At 38.4% G+C, this 26956-nt stretch overlaps 1 protein-coding gene across 7 annotated transcripts in view; it reads right to left on the bottom strand.

Annotated features, from left to right (window-relative positions):
- The window catches only part of CDC42BPB (CDC42 binding protein kinase beta), a 96757-nt gene that overhangs the window by 29156 nt on the left and 40645 nt on the right, over positions 1–26956 (bottom strand). For all 7 annotated transcript variants that reach the window (XM_071557464.1, XM_071557465.1, XM_071557467.1 and 4 more), the window contains exons 4-18: positions 23588–23683; positions 18523–18671; positions 16111–16204; positions 14123–14323; positions 12295–12543; positions 11264–11343; positions 10082–10248; positions 9873–9992; positions 7850–7983; positions 4773–5015; positions 3132–3242; positions 2433–2677; positions 2141–2246; positions 1461–1585; positions 610–715 (exon numbers count right to left, since the gene is read on the bottom strand). In XM_071557464.1, the coding sequence (XP_071413565.1) occupies positions 610–715; positions 1461–1585; positions 2141–2246; positions 2433–2677; positions 3132–3242; positions 4773–5015; positions 7850–7983; positions 9873–9992; positions 10082–10248; positions 11264–11343; positions 12295–12543; positions 14123–14323; positions 16111–16204; positions 18523–18671; positions 23588–23683 (2226 nt within the window). The remainder of the gene's footprint in view (positions 1–609; positions 716–1460; positions 1586–2140; positions 2247–2432; positions 2678–3131; positions 3243–4772; positions 5016–7849; positions 7984–9872; positions 9993–10081; positions 10249–11263; positions 11344–12294; positions 12544–14122; positions 14324–16110; positions 16205–18522; positions 18672–23587; positions 23684–26956) is intronic.

Below are 26956 nucleotides of genomic sequence, written 5' to 3'. Positions count from 1 at the left end.
AGTCTGCTGGCTGGCATTGCTAAGGATGTGGGCTTTCATGCCAAGCTGCAAATGGCTCTCCTGTTCCTTCTGCATATGCTTTTGTCTTTGAAACCATACTCCTTTATGAGAGCCTTTCTAATTTGCAGATTTTTTGGGGAATCCATGTTACTATTGTACAGAAAAACTATGGCAGAAGGTCTCATTGTTCTGCATGTAAATAATGCCACGTACTCTCGTTGTGTCCCTAGTTTGTATCTGTATCAACCCGTTCGTTAATACTTTTTCATGAAAGAAAACTTAGTTATTTCACTGCAACAGCAGTTAAAATTATTCAATTGCATCCAACATGGAGAGGTACATTTCTGTACTTCTCTTTAATGGTTTTATGTTACTGTTTCTTCTCTTCTCTGTACTTTTTAAAGCAGTTTGTGATGGCAGATATTAGTATGAGAGAACTGCCCGAATTCTGATCAGACTACCTAGTTGGATTTTGCAAACAATAGCTAAAATTTAGAAAGCAGAGCAGAGGATTTATTAGAGAAGAATTCTGATTATGTACATGTAGTTGAAACTAAAAAAGCTTCTCAGACATCCCCAGAACAGCCTGAATGCTTCCTATTTTCTTACCAGTGTTCGTGACCCCAGACTGGAACTTCTCAATGATTCTAGTTCTTCTGTCATCTTGGAGGCCAATGCCTGGAGGTAGCCACGAGCATCCTTCTCATCACTTACCCTGTTGTGCAATTACAAAAACCTGTAACTTAGCAGTTTCATGGCTCATAGCACCAAATACTGTACCACCAAATTATCAGAGTGTCTGCATTGGATTTAGGACATAACAGAAATTGACAGAGCAGGAAAAACTCTCCCAGCAATAGAAAACCAAATACATCTTAGATTGCCTGCTTTAGATTTTTCTTTTGTCTGATTTTCTTGATTATGGCAGTTGCTAGGGAAACTGAAGTTTCCCTTTTGCCATCAGCAAGAGTTCTGCAGAGATTCACTGTTATAGTTTGGAACATGATCTGCATATTCCCTGTTCAAGTTTTATAAGAGCTACCTTCCAGTCCCTTTTGTTTTGCACACTGGAATACTCACACATAGCTTGCTAAAACAGTGAATTACAGAGGGAAGAACAGACTGAAGAATTAAGTGCAAGTGCTTGTCTAGCACAGCTAGTGAGGTTCTATATGTTAACATGGACCTTTAAAATCTTGACCATCTTCCTGATTTAATTTATCAAAATATTCCAATTTGAGTGACTTTAATAACCACCTTAGAGTTGACACCAAAACTCTCTCTTTGTACTTCTTGCAGTGGCATCGGACAATTTCAACAAAATCAACACTCAGAAGCACCATGTTTTTGTTCATCTCAGACACAGAGATAGGGCCTAGCTATACATTAGAGAAAAACAGAAGCCAATCAGTATTTCAGAAGATGGAAGTGCCATATCTGGATCTCTAAGCAGCACATACCATTGAATAATTTCTGCAATCTGAGCTTCCCAGTGAGCAACAGACTCCTTCTTTGCTGCTAGATCTTGAAGCTCATCTTCTAGCTGTCGGTTCTGTGCTGTTAGTTTGTCCACAAAGGAGCAGAGCTGCAATAAAACATTAGTTTCACTTGCAACTTATGTCAGTTTCAGACTTTATATATATATATATTTTTATATATATATTTATATATATACACCTTTACAAACAAGACCACCCTGGGCTATCTGGGAGTTCTAACACAGCAAAGAACTGGAAGGAGTTTTTTGTGTGGACCTGCCAGTTCATACAAAATAATCTACAACAAAGGAAAAGAAAATGCAAGTGTAGAGGTCAGAGAGGAATGAGGTTTAACTGCAAGCCATCAGGAATGCAGGCAGTCTGTTAATGGATCCTTTTCTGTGCAGCCCTCATGAGGAAATCAGCAGGTGGGTATTCTCTGAATTGTGAGAATCAATTCCCCAAAAAGCAGTAACAAGATGCTAAAGTTACCACGTAGCCAAGTCTCTGACATTTATATGGTGAAAATGACATTTGTTTCATTCAGACAGTGCCTGAACATTCACAGATCCTGTTTCGATGAATGAGTAGGCTACTTCAACACCAGAGAGCAGTGAAGTAAGAATCATATTTTGCTTAAAAATGTTTCCTAAAATAATTACCCTCTCATTTTCTGTTGTTAGCTTTTTGTTATCTTCCAAGAGCATAGATCTTTCACGCTCATATTTCTCTTTCATTGTTCCTACTGCTTCCTCCATTTCACTGTGCCTAAGGAGAAGGACAAGAAATAGAAACACTTAACCTCTAACATTGCTAAACCTGTAGATTGGTATTTTCAAAAAGGAATAAACAGAGTTAAGGTGAAATACCAGCCTGCACAGGTACCTATGCAATGTCATACATACCTGCAACAAAAACAAATCCATAGTTAAGGAATCATTCCCAAAATCTTACCTCTCTCGCTTTGTTTTCTCTAGTTTGTCCTTCAATATCATGATCTCTTTCTGCAGTGCAAGCTGATGGCTCTCTGAATCATGTACTTCCTTTTTCACATTTTTTACTTCCAAAACATGTGATGCTTCTCGTCGGACCAACTCCTCTTCATAAAATAAGATTTTCTTTTCCAGCTCAGACTTAATTTTGGAAAGCTCCTGCTGATGCTCTAGTGTGGCACCAGCTGCCCGGCCTCCCTGCTTCAGCTGCAAAAGAGAAGAAACCATCAGGAAGAGGTTTATATGTTTATATTTAGGGAATATTCTTTGAAGTCAGAATTGCCCAATTTGGTGGCACTTTGGAAAAATTTTTATTTGGGCACCAAGTGATGTAAAAGGTGCCTGTCTCCAAGAATCAAGCCCAGTAAAAGTGACTGCTCTGTTTACATGACCCTAATAAGGAGTTGAAATGGGTTGCAAAGGTAAGAGATTCGGACCACATTGGTTTAGTATCTACTTTGAATTTATATAAACTGGACATTTTCAAGAATTAGTGTCCAATGATTAAAGTCTTTCAAGTAAAAAAGGCAAATCAATCTAGACAGCTTAGGTCAGGTTTCTAGTAATGCTACACTTTTTAAGTCTCCCACTGGTATCAACAGTTGAAAAGAAAAAGTGTTGCAGCTTCTGGGCCATAAGTATTTGTCAAAAAACATGTAACCTTTAGAGCTTCCAGTTCATTTTCCAGTTGTTTGGAGAAAACCTCACTGTGCTCACGAAGCTTGCGCTCTTTTGATGCTTCTGCTACAACTTCTTCAAGTTGGGCTTCCAGCTGTAATGAGTAATTTTAGGTCATTTCAACACATGACAGCACTATTGGTATCATTCATTTCCTTTCCTCCATATGGAACTAGCAGCAAGTTTTACTTATTTCTATTTTAAGTTACACCACTATAACAATCATCTCAGAATGTCATGATAATTGTTCTGCCTTCAGTGATCCAGGCATCCATCTGTCTCATGCTGCAGAACTGTTATTTTATGACTCTCTGTACTGATATGAACTACATCAAGCCCATTCAGCGATAACTGCACAGTTTCTGTTAAGGCAAAGAGAAGGAAATGGCATTCGGAAATCACTGCAGTTGTGAAAGAAGAAAATCTCCCACATTTACAACAGGTCAGTTCCGTGCCTCAGCATCTAGTAAGGCAGCTTGAAAGTCTCAACCTTTGAGCCAAATTACTGCAGAATACTTCAAATATGAACACTGAACATTTTTACATTGCAATTATGGAACAAAACAAGCTTGTTCATCCATTTACTGACTTCAAAGCTTATCAGAAAGACAATACAGATTTCATGGCAACTAAGGCAACTTGCAATTTAAGCAATAATAAAGAGCCTGACAGGAAGAGTAAAATATTTCTGTGTTCAAATTAAATTAGCAAAGTTGGTTTTAAAAGGATTGTACCTAGAACTGTGGGAGAAGACAATGAACTTCTAGACTATGTTTTGAATAGCAGATTGATACAACTGTTAGGAAAGGGAGTACAGAGGCATTTTTAAGAACAAAGGCAAGAGATTTTAAAGCTCTGCATGGAAGCATTTAACTGAATAAGCCACAACATTTGAATGCCTGCTGCACTCTGCTCTAGAGATGAGATGCCGCAGCTCTTTGCCAGTTCCCAGTTACCTACCACTTCTTTCTCGTGGATAAAAGCCTGAGAAACTTCATCTTTTACTACACTTTGATAGACTGCCCTTCAATTTATTAGACGTTTTCACGTAATGTTTCCAAAACTCTTGAATATCTTTTCTACACTTCACTCAGAGAATACATAAAACATGATGACTTTTCAGTGATTAAAACACTGGATTAACCACAGTAGCTTTTGCTTATGCCCTCTTCTGGTTATCCACTTCATCTCATGTAAAACTATAAATTGCCTAGAATACTAATTGGAAATTAACTTGTTTAAAGATATTACAGATATTCTTACAATGACTAACTACAGAGGAAAGAAAACCCCATATTTAAAATCACTATTCCTCCCTTTAGCTGAAGAGAAACATTCAGTTAAAAAAAACCAAGTGAAGTCAGAATGCTCCAGCCTCAAAGCACATGAAGACACTCACTGAGCTTTCTAGGTTTCAAGCTGACTGTGAGTCAGAGTCTACAAGAATAAAAACATAAGAGCTAATAAGCTGGGCATATAAGAACAGCTTCCTCCAGATTCAAATCAGTCTGAGTACACAAAAAAGAAACCCAGAAGACAGTCCCAGTTCTTCAATACAATCACATATGAGATACTGGATAAGTGGCAGCTGCAGATGTTACTGCTGGCTATTTTATCAAGTTACCTCTTTTCTGATTTTCTCAGATTTGCGGGCGTCCTGTCGCAGAGCGTCGATTTTCTGCATGCTCAAATCCAACTCCTCTTCTTTGTCGCGAAGTTGCCGGGACAGCTTTTGCTTTTGAGAGCGCAGGTCTCCCATCCTCTCACTGAGCTCGGAGAACTCCTGCACAGCCAACTTTCTTTGTTGGTGGGCATCCCTCAGTTCTTTGGACTGCGCCTTTAACCGCTCTGAGGCTTCTACAAGTTGCTGGTTTAGATAAAAAAATATAACAAAAAGAGTAATTTGAACTCCATATATTCTTCCAAGAAGAACGACACTGGACCTACATAAGCATGACTTGAAAGCTCAACCATCTCACATAACTTCTAAAGATTATTTCTTATTCTTAATTTACACAATTACTTGGGTTTTTTTCTGGATAAGCAGCTGCAGTGACACAGCAAGATGGCCATTACTCTGCTTCTAGTGTGGCAGCTCCAAGACTACCTTTGGTGTTCCAAAAGTCTTTCGTATAAATGTGACTACACAAGGCCAGCTCACTTCGAAGCAACCTAATTTTAGATTAAGCACTGTGTACCTGTACATTAGTAACACTGTTTAAAGGAATGTTTTAGCAGACAGCAGATTCAGGGGAGCCATCAACTACATTGTACCAGCACTGAGGCTGCAGCAAATCCTGTGAAATTCTTCAGAAAACTGAGGAAGATTCCTAAGAATAAATTGTGAAGCTCTAATATTTTAATTGAAAGTATAAAAGCTGTCTCCTTTGCAGAAAGTAGTTAATAAGTAAAACACAATGTTCTACATAAAATCATTTGAGAGTAGGAGCTAAAAAATAAGAGCAGAACAAAATAAATGTACACTGGCCAAGAGATTTCCTAAAATTTCTCTCCTTAGTAGGAGCATTGCAAGAACATTCATTAACTTCCCAAGAGGCATGTGTTTGGACCAGGAGCAGCAGATCTGCCTTCTCTGCTACTCATACACTCTTGTTAACAGTCAGAAGAGAGACTGTTAAATTCTAACATGCAAACAGCCCAGAGACTTTGGCCCAGGAAGTATTTTTGGGTCCATCTGAATGCCCATGAACAATATGGCTGGTAGGCTTTTCCAAAACTAGTTATTGCAATACAGGTAGCCTTTTTTTTTAATATTATTGAAAGTGGTAAACAGTATGTGCAACTCCCTATTTACTTTGCTGCAAAATATTTTGCTTACTTAAACTAAAAACTGCTAAATTCTAGGAATTAGTAGGCTAAATTCTAAGAAGGAAACAAAGGTATAATTTACACAGCAGCAAATAAACTCAGCGATTACATAAAAGTCATCATCAGTCTTAAGCAGTAATTAACCTTTTGGTATCACAAAGAGTAAGTGGGTTCAAGTTGGATCAGTGACTTAGCTCTATTAACTCTTTCAGATATATATATAAATATACACACATACATATATATATACACATTTTGGTACCCAGATGACTATTAAGTAGCCACAGATCTGAGTTTAACTCCTGTGTACATTATCATAGAATCACAGTATAATTTAGGCTGCAAAAGACCTTTAAGATAATCGAGTCCAGCTGTTAACCCAGCACTGCCAAGCCCTCCACCACTAAACCTTGTCCCTAAGTGCCACATCTATCCATCTTTTAAATACCTCCATGGATGGTGACTCCACCACTTGACTGGGCAGCCTGTTTTAATGCTTGACAAACCTTTCAGTGAAGAAATTTTTCCTACTATCCAATCTAAATCTTTCCTGGCACACCTTGAGGCCATTTCCTCTCGTCCTATTATTTGTCACTTGGGAAAAGAGACCAACCCCCACCTTGCTTCAACCTTGTTTCAGGTAGTTGAGCCTTATGGTCTCTCCTGAGCCTCCTTTTCTCCAGGTTGAACAACCTCAGCTTCCTCAGCCACTCCTCACAGGACTTGTGCTCCAGACCCTTCAGTTTCTTCGTTGCCCTTCTCTGGACAGGCTCCAGCACCTCAATGTCTTTCTTACAGTGAGGGGCCCAGAATGGGACACTGCTTAAGGTGTGGCCTTACCAATGTCGAGTACAGCAGAACAATCACTGCCTTGGTCCTGCTGGCCACACTATTGCTGATACAGACCAGGATGCCATTGGCCTTCTTGGCCACCTGGGCACACTGCTGCCTTGTGTTCAGCCACTGCTGACAGGACCTTCAGGGTCTTTCCTGTGGGTCAGATTCTCAGACACTCTGCCCCAAGCCTGGAGCATTGCAAGGGGCTGTCATGACTGAAGTGTAGGACCCAGCTCTTCACCTGGTTGAACCTGACACAAATGGGCTATCTATCCTACCACCTCTTTGGGGTCCTATGTGACCATTTTCACGTGCTTCCGTGGTTTCTAACACATCAACAACCCTTAAGTCTTTGCTGCTCCACAGAGACAACAGACCAAAGGACCTTGGTAGCACACGATCCCAGGCTTATCTTTATTGAGCCTGGCTCTGTTCCTTTCCCCCCTTCAAATCTAGTTTAAGTCTCTTTCAATGAGCCCTGCTAACTTCTGAGCAGAGATCCTTTTTCCCCCTTAAGGAAGGTGTACCCCATCTGTCACCAGAAGGTCTGGTGTCATGTAAACCAATCCATAATAAAAAAGACCAGAATTCTGCCAGGGATACCAGACAGATAGTGATCTACTGGCTCTTCCTGTTTCCTCCCTCATCGTTCCCTGAAACTGGAAGAACAGAGGAGAACAATATTTATGTTCCTGATCCCTCAACAAGTTATCCAAGGGCTCTGAAGTCTCTCCTGATTGCACTCAGACTTCTACTGAAACAGTTAAGAATAATTAAACAGCTTAAGTAAAACAATTATTTAGGTGTTTGTTCCATCTAACAAAACACACTTGAAATAAGAAGCCCAGCAACTTCCAAAAGAGAAAGTGTGCTACTTTGAAAAACTACTGCAATGCTAAACAGGTTCCCTAATAACATCTCCGTATAGTTCTAAAAAAGCAGCATTTAAAACACTATAACTGCAATCACAACATAACTGCTCTGTAGCTACTTTCTATTAGCACTTCTAAAAGTATCTTGTCTTTGGATCAATACCTTATGAAGGTCCTCCTTTTCCTGCCGCAGTACTCTGCACTGTTTCTCTAGACCTTTCAGCTTGTGTAGAGAGTCCTCATGCTCTTGTCGAAAAGCCACTGCATCGGCAAGCTGTGCTTCCAGTTTACTTATATCTGTGGATTAACACATATTAAAGGTAACTGGTTGCAAATTAACACCAATAAAACAAGCAACATCACTCATGCAAATTGGCATCACTTTCCTTGGAGAGTCAACTTTTTTCCCATTCCCACAATTTTAGACTGTTTAAAGTAATTCTGGGGCATTGATACTTCAACACAACTTTGTTTTTCTCAGCCCCTTAAAGAAATTCTCACACAGATTGTGATCTCCAAGTGAAAAAGCCTTAGCTCAGGGCTTTGTTTTTGAGGAATGCAACTTCTAGCACTTGAAAACATTAAAATAAACTTGAGCTGTTCCAATTCCAGTTCCAGTAATGTGTCTCCTAAACAGTTTTCATTATGTGACAAGAAAGGCTACAGTCAGTCACTAAGTGCACACAGCCAGACAGGCAAGGACTATTTATTTTCTAGACTAGATAAGAACTAATACTCTGAGAAGGAGAAACCATCCTGCACAAGGCAAGCTGCAGACCCAAGAGCCCACATTCCTGGCAGTTTGTTCTCTCTTTACTCTCAAAGAAATATAAACAAATTTGACTTGAAATTACCACTTCTAAGTGCAAAAAATCTCAAACCCACTAGCCACCACTACATATTTCTGCTCAGTCTTAAAACTGGTAAGAAAATGAACTGCCATTCTGCATTTGGTTTTAACTACTAATTCTTTTAAACAATTAAGTAAGAAATTGCACAGGGAATGTCTCACTCAAGTTCCACTGATGTCTGTGGCAGAACAGGAAACTGGACCTATGTATTCAGGGATCCCAAACACTGCTGTAAGCTTGAATCATTATTCCTTTCCTCAGTTCAGCACAAACTTCCTCCCACCTACACGAACCAATGCTACTTCTTTTTAAATCAGACCAAAGTGCTAGAATTTATATTTAACGGGACACCATTGGCTGAAGAACTAGATAAACCTCAACCATTGGCAGAAATAGCACCTTAATCTAATTATTGTTAGATTCAAACTTAATTTCAGAATACACAAGAATCACTTTTTTTGGAAGGATAATCTATGTAGGAGAGCTGAACTGATTTTTGCAATGCTTACACCTGAAAAAGGGATGTATTGCCAAACTAAAAGGGAGAAAAAATATTTTAAAAAATCCAGCATCAACAACTCAGCATTTAAACTAAAGTATGCAACACTACAGGCCCCTATAAAAATCTCAGCCAAGTCACTAGGATTCAAAACTAACATTTTGTTTATCACTGATTCCCACTTAAAAATTAGGTGATAACAGGAGGTTTGTATGGATAAACTAATAGCATTGTCAAGCAACAGATTTCCAGTGATAAGGGTGAGTCAGACTTCCCTCAGGACAGATGCCAGTATTTGTTTTTCTGCAAAGCTCAGTGCTTCCTAATTAATGCATCACTAAACAGAAACACAAAGGGAGCAGGAGCTCAGAAATACTTAAATGTGAACTATTAGTATACCTCCCCCCATCTATTCACTTCTGTTACTAGAGAGCAACAAGCCTTCTCTCTCCCCTGTCTCTTACACCTGCCTCCAAGTAAAACCCCTTCAAAACAATGTTCCCCCCAAAGAGGAGGAGTAAGAGAACAGAATCTCCTGAGATTTTTAAGGAAACAAACACGACACAAAATATTTAACTGGATCCATCCACACAATTCATTGTACTCAACTTCTCATGCTGGGATATGCTATTAGGCCAAGCAAGTGGAAGAAGTAGTTAAGCACTCATCTGGAAAAACTGAGATGCCTCTTAATATTGAACAAGGCTTTAAAAAAACTCTTGTTTTTTAAGTATCTCAAGAACATTAATTCCACTTATTGCAGAAACACAGTACATCATGTTACTAGGAGCAGCAAAATAAATTGCATTACTATAATTATCATGCCAGAAGCTTACCTGTTAATTTGTTCTTCAACCGTTCGATTTCTTCATTTAATTTTTTAATCTCTTTATCTCTGCTTGTATTTACTGTAACACACACTGGACCTTGGAGGTTCTGCACTGTCTGTGTAGATTCTTAAAATCAGAAAAGAAAGGAAAATATTTTCTATAAAATATGTTCCAATAACCAGAACTAAGAATCTAAACAAATATAAACCACTAACCTTGCAGTTTTCTGTTCAAATCCTGCTTTTCTTGCTCTAATTTCCGTATTTTCTTTTCATAGCCTTCTATTTGTGAAGTGTTCTTTAAGTCACGTTGTACATCTGTGTCTTTGGTTACAGTGTCAGACTGCATCACACTCTTTAAAGTGCCTCTATCAGATAAAGAGCTGAAAACAATTATAGAAGTTAGAACATTTTAATAAATACTCACAGCAGTCTATAGCAGTGACATGCTGGGACTCCACCAAATAGGCACCTTAAATTTACAAGAACAATTAGTGCAGTAATTGTTACTGCAGAGACAACTGTCAGGGTTAAAGTTATTGTTCCTCAGCTACTGTCCATGCTGCTGTGGAATTAAGATACCTGCATGCAGGACTTTAGTGATGCAGATGCACATTCACTTTTCAAACTGCATAAATGACTGAGAATGTTAACTCTCCCATGCCAAAGGTTACTGCCTGGCAGAGAAGGAAGCAGGTAAGTGTGCCTGCACTGAGACAGCTGAGTGTCTCCCAAAAAAACCCTAAACCCCAAAGTTTAGTTTAAAGCATGACAAAGATGGGTTTCAGTTAAGGCACGTGATCTCACTCTAAAAAGGATGTGTGTTTTGGGTTCATGGGGTAACAAACCCTATCAATGAGAAATAACAGAGTAACAAACAGGGCAGAGCACCTTAAGATCAGAGACAAGAATATGTTTAAGAGATCTCTGAGGTCAGATGGAGGCCATTTCAAAGATGTGCAAAATGAGCCACTTTGTGCATGCTCAGAACCCTCCACATTAACTTGGCCTACCAGCAGGAGCAATGAAATAATTACATTGGAGCAAAGAAATAATCCTGAGCAGCTCCTGGCAGATGTCCAATGTGGACAATACCTGCTCTCAGCCTCTCAATGCAGGAACAGCAAGTTTATACCCACATGCAACTGACACATCTAGTCCCTTAACTTTCTTTTATTTCAACTAGATAAAATATTAAATACAAAAGCAACTAATCTTGGCAAGCATGATCAGAATACATTCAGACATTTGAAGGAAAAGAAGAAAGGATGGATACAGGTTTATCCAGAGGGTATACCTGTGGACATCAACCTTTTTACATGTTTACAAACATGAGAATTTCCTAGAATTACCTACATTTGGGAAACAAGTTTAATGAAGAACATATTCTCTGCTTACCTATCAGTTGTGTATGTAAACCCAACGAATGGTAAATGCAATCCAGAAAAGCCTGTATGAGAACTTGGTGGCACCACTTCCTGCATGAAAACAACATGCATGAAAACCCGAAAGAGAACCCATACAGAGGGAAAGGCATTTGATTGAGCCTCAACAGCTAAAAGAGAGACAGCTAATGGAAAGACTTTTTTCTTAGCACACCAACTGACAGTTGGCAGTTATGCTCCATTGTCCCTGAACAAGCTTTATTTCAGATTAGGTCACTTAATATAATGACCTGAATTTAGAAGCCTCTTGAACTGGCACTCAAAAGGGCAGCATTTCAACAAGTTCACAGCACAATGCGGCCACTAAAAGAAAACCTGAAATTTCAAGTTCCTAATTAGAAGTGACCTGGCAACAAAATGCATGCTGTTAGTTTTAGCATTCTAGTTACTGTTAGACATGTAATCAAAAAATGTGCCAAAAGCTCTTCATGTCCTGGAACACAAGCTGATGAAAGAATTACCACAAAAGCTCTCTGCACTTCCTGACACATTTGCAAACTACGACACAACAGCAATAGAGGAGCAGAACACCAAAGTTCCCTACTCCAAAACCCAACCTCCTGGTTTTCAAGTGAGTGGAGAAGTGTGAGTCCTCTCACCTGGACAGCTGTGACTGCTGCATGGAGAATGTATGGGTATTTCTAAAGACAGATTTTTTTTTCACCTTTGAGAAGGAATAAATTCAAATACTAGCTCCTTGTAAAGGCAAACTGAAAGGGCAACTAAGGGATTTTTTTCCATGCCTAAGTATGTTTAAACTTTGACTGACCATGTAACAATAGTGCATTTTGGCAAGTGCTACCACTTAGAAAAGCAGTTCATGATTTCTGATAACCCAAAATGCCAAAGAGATGAAAAACATGAATTTTTCACATTTGAAGTGACTTATTTTTCATCTGTCACATTATTTATTTTGAAATAAGTTCTCACTACTGCAGCAAGCTTACATGCTTCCATTAGTATTATTTAAAAACAAAGACTCACTGGATTTCTTAGTACATCATCATCTACATCAAAGTTTGAGGTGTCAGAAGGACTGCTGACTTCTGGAATATAAGGTGCTTCTAAGTTTCGGATGTTATCCCAATTAAGTCCTTCAAAAAATGCATGAGACTTAAAATCCTCGATTCCATTCTGTCCCAGTCTACGCTCCCTGCTGCAGATAAGTCTCTGAATAAGATCTTTTGCTTCTTCAGATACATCTGTAACATGGGATGGAAACTGAAATCGTTCCTGCAAAACAAAACAAGATAAAGTTTTAGAGAAGGAATCCATTCCATAACTTCCAATAGAAGTTTCAAAAAGAACATGCCAAATTACAGCAATAAAACTGGAAATAAATAGTCAAATACTGTTCTAGTTCCGGTGAGCAGTGACAGAGCACAATTCAATACCTTCAGTGATAGACTTTCTGTCTTAAAATGGTTTTGGAGGACAAGAAATCATTTTTCAATTTCTTTAATACAGATCTGTTTTAAACTAACTGTGATTACAGTAACTCTGTCAGGAAAACAAACTTTTTAAAAGACATACCAGAATTTTAACACACCATAATATATTTAAGATCATACAATAGGGGCAGACCCTCACTGGTATTCTTAGTCAGAGGTTCATAGGTCTCCTGAAGATGTACTCCTGGAGAGTTAATTAATTTCAACTCTTAAAACCCCACCATGGTAGTTAATTATTTAAAAATGTTGTTATATTTAAGGATGTATTTTTCTAATTTATAGGTGAAACACCTGTTTTTCTTACCAAAACATAATCTACATTTAGAAAACATTTATATTATTATAAACAAAGATAGATGAAATTGAACTTTAAAACTTGCAATGAAAAACATACAATCACATTGACTGTGTGTCCAAATGAGATTAAAATATTAAGTTTGCAGGACAGCAGCTTCAAATTTCCTCTCAAATAGTTCAAGAGCCAGGTAGGCAGAGTTTACATTGGTTACATTTGCAAGCAGTTCATTCATTGAAGGAATAAAAACAAGAGAGATATCAATATTCATCACAGCAAGGGTGTCAGCTCTGGCAAGGATTTCATGTTTTATCCATCACTGCCTCACTGTGACAGTCCAGCACTCAGTATCCAGTGAAGTGCACTCATCCTGGGGAGAGGAAAATGCAGTAATAACCCTATTGCAACAGCTTCTGCCTACTTAGGATGACTATGCACACAAGTACATCCTTCTAATACAGATCTCAAAAGGACACTGTGAACTGTTTTGTTCTCACTTTCTGAAGTTCAAAATACACTCACAAGTTCCAGACCTTCTCTACCACTCTGACCCTGGGCAAACCTCCTGATCTCATGTCCTTCATGCAGCTCGAGTTCATGTTTCACTATCTGCTGCCACTCCAGACAACTCCTCCCAACCTCAAGTTCCTCATGCAGCTCATGTCTACACTGACTTGCCTGTTGTGGTTTTGGTACTGTTATCAGTGTGACAGAAAATGTGCAAAGCTCTGGAAATAATGCATTACTTCATTTCTCTTGCACAGTCCAGAGGAAACTTTCATTGGGCCTAACACAAGAGTATGTTTTGATTTTGTGATGACTGCTTAGATTTGCCAACAAACACATAAGCATTTAGAGAAAAATTTTGATTAGTCAAACAAATAAATTTCTGCCGTTCCAAGAACCAAACATTCCTAAAACCTGAACGAGCAAACCTACACAACATGACTCTAAAACACTGTGAAAAAACAAAGAACTACTATCACTTTGGTATCTTCAAGTGATGAGTTTCCCTGTAAACATTATAAACAAAGTGAAAACAGAAGAGATGCAATACAGCTCTTACTTCGTGGTTCATAATCTTCCCATAGGTTTCCACTAGTGACTCTGCATAGAAGGGTGTTTCCCCATACAGCATTTCATACATGCAGACACCCAGTGACCACCAGTCACATTCAGGCCCATATTTCCCCATTCCATCCTCCATTGCTTGCAGTATCTCAGGAGAGATGTAGTCAGGTGTACCCACTGCCACTGATGATTGTACCTTGAATGTAAAACAAACATAATTCTCCTAAGTTTTCAGGTTCTCTCAGCAACTTCTTTAACTCACACACTAGTATTTCTGACAGAGACATCAGGACATGATTCTGCAGAAGGAAGAGATTTATAAATTCCCAGCAACATAACAAAAAAAAAATTAAGAAAGTAACAAAGACTGCAAAGATCAAGTTCCAGTCTACTGCTACATAAAATCAGTTGATATATTTTATTCTGAAGACAGCAGAAACACAAAATAATCATAGTTATTGTGAAAGCAGAAAGACAAAATATGTTTTGCCTTTGTGTCTGTTTATACTTTAAAATTGCAATTGGCTGCCAGAAGTTGAAATGAAAAATGAGTAAGTAAGGAGATCAAGTCCTACTCCTCAATTTTACAGTTTCATTTGAAGATCACAAAACAAGTACCTTGGGTAAGTTTTATTATGTCAGAAATCAATCAAATGTTTATTGCCTAATGTGTAACTGGATACAGTACAGGGGTAAGGCAGGGAATGTCCCTGTGCCCAAGTAGCAGGGAAGTCCTGACCATCAGGGCAATGTCAGAGCAGCTCTAATCTCTAGCAATATGTTCTCAATTCCAATGGCTCCTTCAATTTCGCATTTTAATACCCTGGAGCCTTGGCAGGCATCTTATAACTACAGAAGGTCACCAAGATGTGATTTTGTGCCAAAATCAGCAAACAATGCTGCATGTAGTACTTTGGCAGGTCTGGCAACCCAAAGTCTCTAAACTAGGCAAAATAAACAAAAAACATCATGCATAATTTAGCTGTTAGAGGTATACCCAATCTGGTGCACAAGATGGCCAATTACCATCACGTTGCTGTTCCCTTTGTCAATGGCATATAAAACAAACTGCTTATTAATTATGGAATCAGACAACCATTTATGTTGGAAAGGACCTTTTAAATCATTGTGCCCAACTGTTAACCAAGCACTGCCAACTCTACCTAAAACAACTTCCTACATGCCACATCTACATGTCTTTTCAATAACTCCAGGGATGGTGACTCCAGCTTTGCCTGTGTCTGAGTGCCATAGCAGGTCACTGACAATTCCCTCTTGGATTATGGGGGCTTCATTTCTGCTCCCCATCCCTCTCTTCCAGCCCATGGGGCTGGTTACCCAGAGAACAACTGGTCTTACTATTAAAGACTGAGGCAAAGAAGACATTAAGTACCTCAGCCTTTTCCTCATCCTTTGTCACCATATTTCCACCCACATCCAATAAAAGATGGAGATTTTCCTTAACTCTCCTTTTGTTGATAATGTATTTATGGAGACATTTTTATTGAATTTTATGGCAGTAGCCAGATTAAGTTCTAGTTGGGCTTAGTTATGTCCTCCTTTGGGATGCCTTATACTTAAGTCTGTCATGGCTTTTGGGTTCTTGGTCACATGTGATTCTAACACATAAATAATACAAAATTACTGTTCTTTTTAATAAAAGGGTCATTGGATAGTTCATAAAAAACTCATGAGAACTCAAATGGTCAGTAGGAAAAAATGTGAAAACCAGAAAAATACAGCAAAGGATAACTTTAAAAGTTAGAAGCCTGTAAAAAAAGGAGATGAAGACATCAGAAATGTGTTTAAGTATGTTGAGTTACTTCCCTCAATTTTGAATTCCCTCAATATTCAGCATGTCAGAAAGTTTACAATATACCACATCCCTGATGGATGCTGATAATGCCTTATCTCTTCAGGATCAGCACCTCACTTGAAAGGTCCCACTACCAGCTACCCAGTTAAATTTTGCTTCATACATACTGTGCCATCTTCACTCATTTTCAGACAGGACCCAAAGTCTGCCAGTCGTATGTGGCCGTTCATGTCCAAAAGAACATTATCAGGCTTTATGTCCCTGTTAGAACAGAGAGAAATAAAAAGATTTAAGCACATGGTAGAAGCTCTGCTTGCAAAGATTAATCTTGCATCAGAATAACACAGTATTTTAGGTTAGATACACACTGATGCAAAATCTTTTTATTGTACTATTTACCCCCTTCTCCTGCTCAACTTCAAATTTTGCCCACAATATTGAAGGTGTAGACTACATGAGATTTTCAAGCTCAAAGTTGAAACTGTTCAAATAACCAGGCACATCAATGGCAGTGAGTCTACCAGTTGTAACAGACAGGCAGTTTACTCCATCAACATAACTTCAAGTTTATATGCATCACAACATACTGTTTAGAAGCAAGAAAGACAAAAGAGAAAAGACAATCTTTTAATCAATTGGTTTTGCCAAGACACATAACTGACTTCTAATTTCTTATCTAGGACAACTTTTTACTGCTTCTCAGAATTTTGTCCAGTATTTCTGTTCACCAGTATTTTTCATTTGCTGTTCTAGTCTTTCTACACACTATTGCACAGCACATTTGCTTCTAGGAATACCTAAGGACCTTTGCATCCTGTGTACATGCAGCAGTAACCCTACAAGCCACTGAATATGTCCAGCTCTGGGCTGAGGGCAAAACTATTTCAACAGGATAAAATAGCATTAGAAAGTCTCTGATGGCAATCTGCATATTTCCTGTTCTTACACGGATACAGCTGGGTATAAAATTAATTCCAGTTCCATACTTATGAAAACTTTTAAGACAGGTTTAACAAAGGGTCTTCATATGTGTAAAAATCCAGTCAACTTGATACATTTTTCCAACACAAACTTGCAATAACTTTTTTTAACCAAGGACTAATGATCTGAAATTAATTGCTGAAATGTCACTGATACTGCTGCTCATTAGCAGTATTAATGAATACAACATAACGAATGCTAATTTATCCCTGTCAACATAAATTTAAATGCATATTTACTTGTGATAATACACAAAAATATGTGCTGGGAAAATCAGACTATGTCACTATGCTTTCCCAATAAAATCATTAACAATTTTGTATTGTTAAACTTATTCTATGCATTCCAGTTCAGATATTGCCAACATTCCCTTAAGAGTCCCATAACTGCAAGTCAAGCTCAGTTGTTGCAGGGGACTATGAAAGCTAATATAAAAGTATACACTAATTTGTCTGTTTCTTTGTGAAAGAACACTGCTCACAGTGCCATTTGCAGCATGAGCCAATCTCATGCCACATTACTCTACTTCCCATGCAGATCTCACTTGCCTCAGGGACCACTGAGCTGTTCAGAAAGGCTTAATGCCTCATCTGTGAGCTCCACTGTTTCCTATCTACAGCTAACAGGTCATATAAGCCTTTAAAGGGTCCTTGAAACCCTCTCCAGAGCAATCATGCTTCCTCCTAATCCATTCCAGTTGCCAAGCAGTTATTTCTTGGGCATTCATACATCTCCTATTCAAAGCATGTGTTTTGGCCTTAAAGTCATCCATTGCCACAACAGATATTCACTCAGTCACATAAAGAGTTGTAGCTGGTCAGTTTGTCAGGCCACCTTCCTCTGAAATGGGTGCAATGGTGCCTCTGGTGAACTTCTCTGAGGCTGTAACATTTTTAAATCCCTACATATTGTCCACATTTACTCACAGGAGTTTTACAGAGTTTATGTATCTTTTCTTTTTAATTTTTAAAACAGAATAGTCTGAACAGAAGAGTTCAAAGCATTATAGCTTGAGAATCCCCTGTGCTTTTTAAACATTAATTGTAAAACTACTACATACCACAACCTAAGTTTACACAATGGTAGCCACTGATTCGGAATACATATCTTGTGTACAAAAACAATTAGACTGGCACATGGCCACTGATTATAAAAACTGTTGGGGAATGACCTGAGATCATTCATCAAGTAGATGCACTGATGTTATCACAAGCTCACTGTGCATAAAGTTTTTAGAATGTCTAAACATCTGTAGAAAGTTCAAACCATTTCAAACTGCTTCAGACTTCTAGGCTGGCTTGGACAAAGGCAGATAAATATTCATTAAGTGAACTGAGAATATGTCAAGGACCCTGATTAAAAATAGAAGCTTCAGTAAAAGGTTAGTGAGATAAATGTCAGTGCTTCTAATATCAATCCAGCAAAACTTGATATTTAAAACATAATAGCTTATACAGCTATCCCATAGTGTACAGCAAGCATGTACCCACAGCAGTTTGCCTGTGGCTACCATGATCATTTGTGTATGTAGCAGTAGCTTTAGGATTAACATCATATAACTGTACATGCATTTTTTGCCAAATGAGATGGTATTTTACCTGTGCACATAATGCAGTTCATGTATGGAATGTATAGCAAGCACCATTTCACCAATGTAGAACCTAGCCATATCTTCTGGAAGCTTGTCTTCAAACTTACTGAGAAGTGTCAGCAAGTCACCACCAACATAGTAGTCCATCACTAGATACTGAAAACAGAGAAATAAAGCAGTCAATACTGAGAGACAGCTGGTAAGAAAAACCCCTGAAGTTCATCAGTTAAACCCTGAAAAAAACCTTTCACTATCTTTTTTCTGTGCCTGTGAAAAGCACTCTTCTGTTTTATTTATTTTCTTAGTAGAAGAAGATACCATAGTTCATTAATAATCACAGTAAGAATGACACATGGGCATTTAGGCCTTACCTCCAAACAAGATATGCCAGCAACAAACAAGTAACTCAGGATGAGTTTATTTCTGTCTTAACTAGTATTGCACAAAGAAAATGATCTAATATCACCACAACTAATGCTGGGTATCAACTCTTAAAATGAGAGATAATGGAAGAAAAAAAACAAGTATAGTGAAAATCAGGATTTGATGTAGCTTAGTCTAAAATATACATTTCACTTCTACTTTTAATCTTGGTGTAATGTCAGTACTACTACTGGTTCCAAGTGGCACTTAACGAATCAACATCTTCAAATACTCATCTTGACACATTCCAAATCATGGATGCATTACATAGCTGGCAGGAGCTTGACGACACTCTACATTACAGATGCCCATGACAAGCCAAAGGCACTAAAGTAGAAATTTAAAAATCAAAGATTAATGGTCTTTTGAACATATTTCAGTGAAAAAGTAAACAGCCTCCTGGGCCAATCAGCCACTGCGCTGTCCAGGAAAAGGAGCAATACTGATAGGGTAACATGAAAGGAAAGGACTCAGGTGTGCTATTTGTTTCTCATACCAGAAAACAAGGATTATGTTTTAGTTATTTCCTAGCAATATCTACCTAAATCCAGACCATCACTTCAAGTATAATGACTTTATCTAGTACTATCAGTCTGGAGCTATTTTGTTCCATGCTTCTCAAAATGATTCAATACATGGTTTTAGGACTAACTTTGCTTATTCTGGAGTTAAGTTTTCAAAGCAGCCACCTTATTTTTCTCTGTGAAGTAAAGCAACCTAGAATCCACTGCCCCTGACACAGATTTATCTTCCACAAGGGAAGCAAATTAGAGAAGAGAGGAATGCAATGGAACATCAAGTGCAATACTAACCATTTCCCCATTACTTTTAGCATAAAAGAGTGACTCTGAAAGGTGTAAGTTTTTATATTTTTTTTCCATTTTGTTCAAATTACACCTTAATCTGATAGGCAAATTTCATCACTTATGTTGAAATCCATCGGTGTGTGTTGCACCAAATAATTTTAACATATGGTGAATACTGTACACACACAATATTTATGTTTGAAAACAAAATGCTACAGACAGGAACCATCAATCTTCTAAAAGAGTTATTGTCCTAAAGTATTTTCTCTCAAATTCAAGGAAAAGAGACCTTACAGTGTCTTCTGTGAGAAGTGAAATATCCTGCCTGTCAGAGACAAGGTAATTCACTTCCCTCGGCTCCCAAAACATTTATAACTCAACAAGAACTCAGCTGACACATGAAGTGAGGCACTTGGATCAGAGAAAGATGGTGAGACTTCTTCTGTAAGAAAGTCAAATTTTATTCATCTTTCAAATCACAACAATCTACTTGCCAGGAGGTGCTTCTCCCTTCATATTGGGTTAAAATAAAGGCTATCCTGACGGTGAAATCCAGAGGTACTGCATTTCTTCTGGGGAAGTGACTACATCAAACAGGGTGAGAATAGTTAGAAATCAAAGGAAAAAAGGATATCAAAATATTCTTATGAGCACTCAGAAACCTTTAAAAGGCTGACAGCAGACAAACACACATGTCCTTCATCATGACTCAGACTGGGAAAGAAAACTAACAGATTTGAATATGGAAGAGATGGAGAACTTCAGGTCCCATACAAGTTTCTAATATTCACAGACTATGTTTTACCCACATCATATCTGCTTCAGCAAAATCTTGACTCAAGCTGTCTCTATGAAAGCTTTCTAAGAACCATAAAAAAAGTCATGCTAGCATTTCCATGTAATTTAAGAGTTGCCTGTTTAGAACAGTGTGTTTGCTTCAAAGGTCTTAAAAATGCAGAAGCAGAACCAGAAATTGAACTCCAGAACACACACATTTCATGAAATTTTGTATTTCTTGCTTAAATATAAGCAATGCATTATCAAATGCCCTATTAATATTAAATAGAGAGAATAAAACCCTAGTTACTTTTAGACTCTTCAAGGGCAGTGTTATGGGTTTGGCCAGATGAGCCTAAAGTTAGGTTTTAAAAGTTCAGCTAGGCCGAGGATTGTGAGCTGATTTAAGCTGGGCTGGGCTAGCTAACAGCTGACTTCTTCTAGCCAATAATCTTGTATTCCATACCATACTACATCATCTCAAAGGGTGTAAAATCCAGTGTGTGGGAGTGGCTTAGTTAGTTCCATCATGGCTGCACTAAGAGGAGGACATCTAGCAGCTCCTCTACTATGCTAGGCCCTGCTTCTGTTGCCTCTGCTTGCATTTTGTTTGCATTCAGGGAAGTAGAAATATTTTGTTGTTATACTTTCTCTTTCTTGCTGAGTGTCTTTTGGAGTGCTTATGAATTTGGAGTAATGGGCTTTGTATTAATTGGGGAGTGGGAAGTTATTCCTTGTTATATATATGTAACTTGCGTAAGTGTGTGTTATATTGTAGTTTCCTCTTAATATTTTCTTTTCTGTATAAATACATGTGGTTAGTTTCAGCATAAACCTGTTTTAAAAGTTTTTTTCTTCTCTCACCCTCTTCTTTTTCCCGTGGCTGGTTGGAGGGGGAGGAACACTTCTTCTCTGTCTTGGACAGCTGGCGTTTTGCCAGCTCAACCCAGGACAGGCAGGTACTAAACTACTTTTCTACTTTAACATCTTACCTTCTCTTTGTCTCATTCTGAACCCTTTCTCACACAGCCAGAGTAAGCAAAGGCCAAGGTGTGGGAAGACACCAAGGCTTTCTCTCTGCTTCAGCGGTAGCTTATGTGGTTTTGCATTTAAGAATCACTAGATATAAAGCACCAACATCACTGTAAGGAGATACAGGAATCTATAAGAGCTTTCTCTTTCAGAGGGTAAGGTTGGAAAATGAAGCTCTGTTGTCTGTTCTTGTTTTGTTCTCAGCTTTGTATTCCATTCTACAAGGATCATGGACAAACAGCACAGCTAAAAAGTAAACCAAATCTGCCCCCAAGTTCTATAAAAAGGCAGCACTCTCCAGGATGAGCAAAAATGTGACTATAAACTTCTTCAATCTCAGAAGAAAAACAAATAGAGACCTTTTAGCCCCTGGACAAGTACTACATGGTATAAAAGAGAACCTTCTGTCCAGGTTTTTTGGATGAATTTGTTTCCTGACGTGTTTCACCTTCTCTTCATGCATCATTTACAACAGTGACTGAGATGCAGATCCACTCCATCTGTGAGCAGCAGACATTTACAGGAGATAGATGCTGAGTAACAGACCAAATTGGAAGGCAGCATCTCAGCACATGAAGAACCCAGACCTCAGGCAAGCTGAGAATCTGCTGGCTTTGGCTGCCAGGCAGAGCTGTTGATTTCTTAGATACTGGATCTTAAATTACATGCTAGATGTCTCCATTCTGCTGTCAAGTGAAACTTCAACACCTCAATGCCTCTGGGCACTTCAGGAATACAAATGTTTTTATATGGAAACAGCTTGCTTGGAACTGATTTGTATAAGATGGTATTACCCACACTAGATCCCTCTCTGTACTGTCGTTACCATAGCTAACAATTTTTTTCTTAGGTAGCTCTATTCTTACAAGCTACTTGGAAATACAAACAGGATGCTTTAGGTTATTTTTATGCAGGACTGAAGGCTCTTTGGTTCTGCCAGAATTTGAAATTATAAGCTACCTTCATGAGGCAGTGCCAGAGATAACTCAACTGTGAGAGACTCAAAATCTGGATCCACCACAAACCATTCACTGGAAATAGCCTGTAAATAAGGACCTAAGACATGACTAGTTATTTTCTTACAATGCACTTGTTATTCTAAAAATATTTTAAACATGACAAAGTAATATGTTTTATTTCAGCATCTGTAAAAATGCTCGAGTATTTTCTAACTCTTGCTTAGTTCCTGAACTCTTTGGCAGCCTTTTATAAATAGTTTTTTTCTTATTTATATTCATGACTTGCAACTGTGGTGCTATCTGAAAAGAGTTAAGAAGGTGAAAACTTTCACACTACAACTATGTCAGTTGTTACAGAAGTAGCAGTTGTACAAATCCAGTCTCGAGCAGCCACAGAGCTGTATGGTTCAGTATACCTGCAGAAAGGTGGGGCTTTACTGACTTTGCTCCAACCAGTAACCTCCTGTACTCTGTGACTTAGATAAACACAGCTTATATGTTACAGTTCTAGTAATCCATCATTAAAAAATGTCACAGAAAGTATGGACTTCCTTTATAAATGGTTGCTGAAGTCTCTCAGTCTACTGAGATGACAGATTTAAAAACATACTTGATAAATATTTTCAAGAAATAAGCCTTTTTCCCCCTAAGGCTTTTAAAATACCAACACTTTAAATTACTTTTGCCAGTTTGAAACAAAATCTTGCTTCAAATGGCATTCTGAAGGTTTAAAATAAAGTAGTTCTTACTTTCACAGAGTTAACACCTCAAATTATTTAATTGCAACCTTATCCAAAATATTAAATTTGACCATGATATTTTTATGCAAGTGTAGATTAGTTAATTTAAAATGCTTAACTAAAGCTCTATATACTAGATTACTACACAACTTTCTCACTCTGCTGGAGTTACAGTCAGTCCCTTTGAAGTTTTTCTTCAAGGAGAAAAGAAGAATGTTGAAACACTGCTGCAAGGAATGAGGTGAACTGGTCTAATGCACTAATATCCTTAAAACATACCAAAATAAAGTTCTTTCAAAACCTAAAGCTTTTATTAGCAGATGAATCAAACATACCAAATAGTTCTCATCTTGAAAGGCATAGTGCAATGTAGTAATCCACTGACAATCTCCATTCACCAAGACGTTTCTCTCCTCTCGGAAGCAAGCTGTCTAAAGGAAGAGAGGGGAGGAAAAAGCCATTGTCAACATCAACAAGGAGTTTTCACAGGATGAATATATATGGATGTTTTATGGGATTATTTCAAATTACTGAACAGAGGTCTCTATTCATTGGAATTCAGTCTGCACAAGTGACAAGCCAAGGAATCTCTGCAGGCTTTAGTCAGGCATTCAGTCATTCTAATCCTGACTGCAACTTTAAAAAAGCCCTACAAACCAAAAATCTCCACACCAACACCAAACACCCTCCCCAAACACCAAGCAGCCCACAAGCCAATTCAATTCAACAGTAAATCTTTGTTCCATAAAGTATTTTTAAAAGCCAGAAAATGATAACTTGTCACTGCCATCTGTAGCAGAAAGATAATGGCTCTAGGAAAGTAAGTCTTGTTCTTCTGATAAAGACCTTTATGAAAACAGTTTCGTGTATACTTTTATTACATTACAGCCCCAGTTCCAGACACTGCTAACACACTATAGGAAATAAGCTGATTTTACTATCTTTGTCCAGTATAATAAATTTTCATTTTCAATAACCTTTCCTCTACTTCAAACAGCAGACTGCAACACTTCAGAGAACCAAGCTCTGTGTAACAGGTTTTCTCAGCATCTTTACATAAACCCAACTTTCATAAACTTCAAGCGAGTCCTCCTTAATAAAAATATATTAATGTTTTTATTGGATCAAAACCATCAAGACACAGACCTTGGGACTCTTCCACTACTCTCAGTTCAGAAAGGCACCATCAGGATATTCAGTAGCTGCAGATTCAAGTGTCTGGGTTCTGGACAAGAACTGACCTTTTTTTGTCATTGCCATTTGTTCAGAAAATTTACTATGGAAATGTGACTGGGAAGCCCAACCTTTACCATATACTGATTGCACCTTATAAAGGTATCTCAACCATTTTTCCCTCAAAGGAAGCAAAATTCAGTGCACATTTCTACTGAAGACCATGGTGTGGTCACATTGTAAAGTTAGTAATCACTGGTGCAAAGAGAAGTAAATTGTAATTAAATGCTATCTGACTGGTTTAATGGTTTATGAATGCAAGGCCAAACTATTGCCCTGCAAAAAAGTTTGGCAGATACAGCAATTCCAAGTAATCCCATCCCCTTCCCGCAGCACCAGAGCACAGCCCTGCTCAGATCTTCTGGCACCACAATGTGAGGAGGCTGCCAACACAGAAATCTAGTTTGTTTGTTTTCGAAGACATCAGTCCTTTGATCCAGTTCACTGTGCAACCTCAAACTGCAAGGGAATGTTATGAACACCAAAAATCCTGAACACTTTGCATCATGAACTCTATAAAACTCTCCTTCTCTGCTTACACTGGCTTAAAAGGCCTTGAGATGTGACCTGAAAAGGCATGACAGGCTCCCTAATGGCCCAGTCAGGGCTTACTTGGAACTGTCAACAGTAATATCCCAATGATTATGTACTTTTCAGTCAGAACAATAAATACAAATGGTCCTTATCAACATAAATGGCATGCCAATTTTCCTTGTAATCCATTTATCAGGTGATGTCAGGTGACATTCACTAATCTTTCCTGTATTTTAGTGTCTTCCAACCATATGGGGTTTTTTTCTTGCAGCTAGTACATGAATAAGCAGTATTTAGATAACTTCTTGCTATGTTTAGTAAGTCACACACAGCAAACATAAACCAGTAAAACAACATGCTTCTCAGACCACTCATGTAGTGGCTAATAAAACACCTGAAGTCTGCTTTTCAGTGGAATTGCCCATTTAAGAGGCTACTGTATTCTTGCAGGCTTCATTTGAAAAACTAACAAGTTTTACCACATTGGGGAAACTTTAACACTCAGATGTTGTATGAACTTGATATGCAGGTTATAAAGTCTTGCTTATCCAGAAAAGCCAAATCAAACGAGCAAACTGAACAGGAAAAGACAAAGGCCCAGCAGAGAAAACAGTTCCTCTATTGCACTTTGCAGATGTGGAAAATGAGCAGAAAGAGAACCTTTTTGGACTGTTACTTATTGTAAGTGTGTATTGGGAAAACTGTTGCTCGTTATACATTTTCCTTGATGGCCAGACCTCTTCCACCTCATGCTTGTCTGAGAGGGGAAGAGGAGTTAGCTGCATGATTTGAAGAAACTTTGTAAACACTGTCTTCTCAGGACATCTCTACATGACAGTTGAAGCTATTCAGACAGGCCATGTAATGAAGCCACTTTAAAAATGACTGAAGTAAGGCAGCATAGCTGCATTTCCATTAATTTGGGAGATCCCTGCAAACATTTCTGTTCAAAATAATTCTATACTGACCAATGAATTAACACAGCTGAAATCTGTGTAGAAAGGGCACCAAATTTCCCTCTTCCAGGGAAAAGCTTAATGCAGAACTGCTGATGCAGCACAGCCCAGAGTGTGAAATCTCCTGACAGCTCAAAGGAGAGCCGGGGGGGGGGGGGGGGGGGGGGGGGCTGTGGCTGCTGCTGCCTGTAAAGAAGTGCATGGATGGATGGGCAGAGTGTGACTAAATCAGGCAAAGGCAGTGGTGAAGGGGGGCTTAACAGGAGGGAAGAGATTTTATCACAGGAAAAGAGCTGGCACTGACTCACTGAAAGGAAGGGAGGGACTAGGAAGGGCAGGCCTGGGGGGAGGAGGTGTCAGGAAGGGGACTGAAGAATGGGACAGAGAAGGGTCAGCAGGCTCAGTCCTCAGCCGCTCACCCCTTAACAGAACTGCTCAAGGACTGATGCACTACATGTACTTTCTCCTCAAATCTATTGCTCATTTACATGTTAACTGATGTAATATTACCTGTGCCATAAGGTTTTCCTCTACCATGCAAGAGTAGGTATCCTAGGAATATCTACCCTGGGAAGATGATTTCCCCTGTGTATTCTTAGTCGGTCTTTTCCTAATTTGTGAAGTACCCAATCCCATTTACATTTACACAATTTGTTGTGACAATGTACATCTCCTTTGAGGAAAAAAACCCTTAAACAAATTTATCTTCTTAACACATTTTATTTTGCAGTCTGAATCTCTTAATTCCAAAGTATTTATTTATAGTTTCACTAGTTATACAAATCCTGTTACAAACTGTAGAATGCAGATCTCCTTTATGCAATGCTTTCTGAATGGAAGAGAAAAAAGACCTTTTGATAACATTTTTGTATACAGCTGTGAATGTCACAGTAGCACCAATTTCAGCTTTCATGTAGTCTTTAACTTGCCTTTACTGTAAACAAAAATCTGGCCAATAAATTCAGGGTAAGAACTAGGGCA

The sequence above is a fragment of the Pithys albifrons genome, chromosome 6 (genome assembly GCF_047495875.1).
Source record: "Pithys albifrons albifrons isolate INPA30051 chromosome 6, PitAlb_v1, whole genome shotgun sequence".
In the NCBI taxonomy this organism is placed as follows: Eukaryota; Metazoa; Chordata; class Aves; order Passeriformes; family Thamnophilidae; genus Pithys; species Pithys albifrons.
This window is presented reverse-complemented; position numbering and strand designations above follow the sequence as displayed.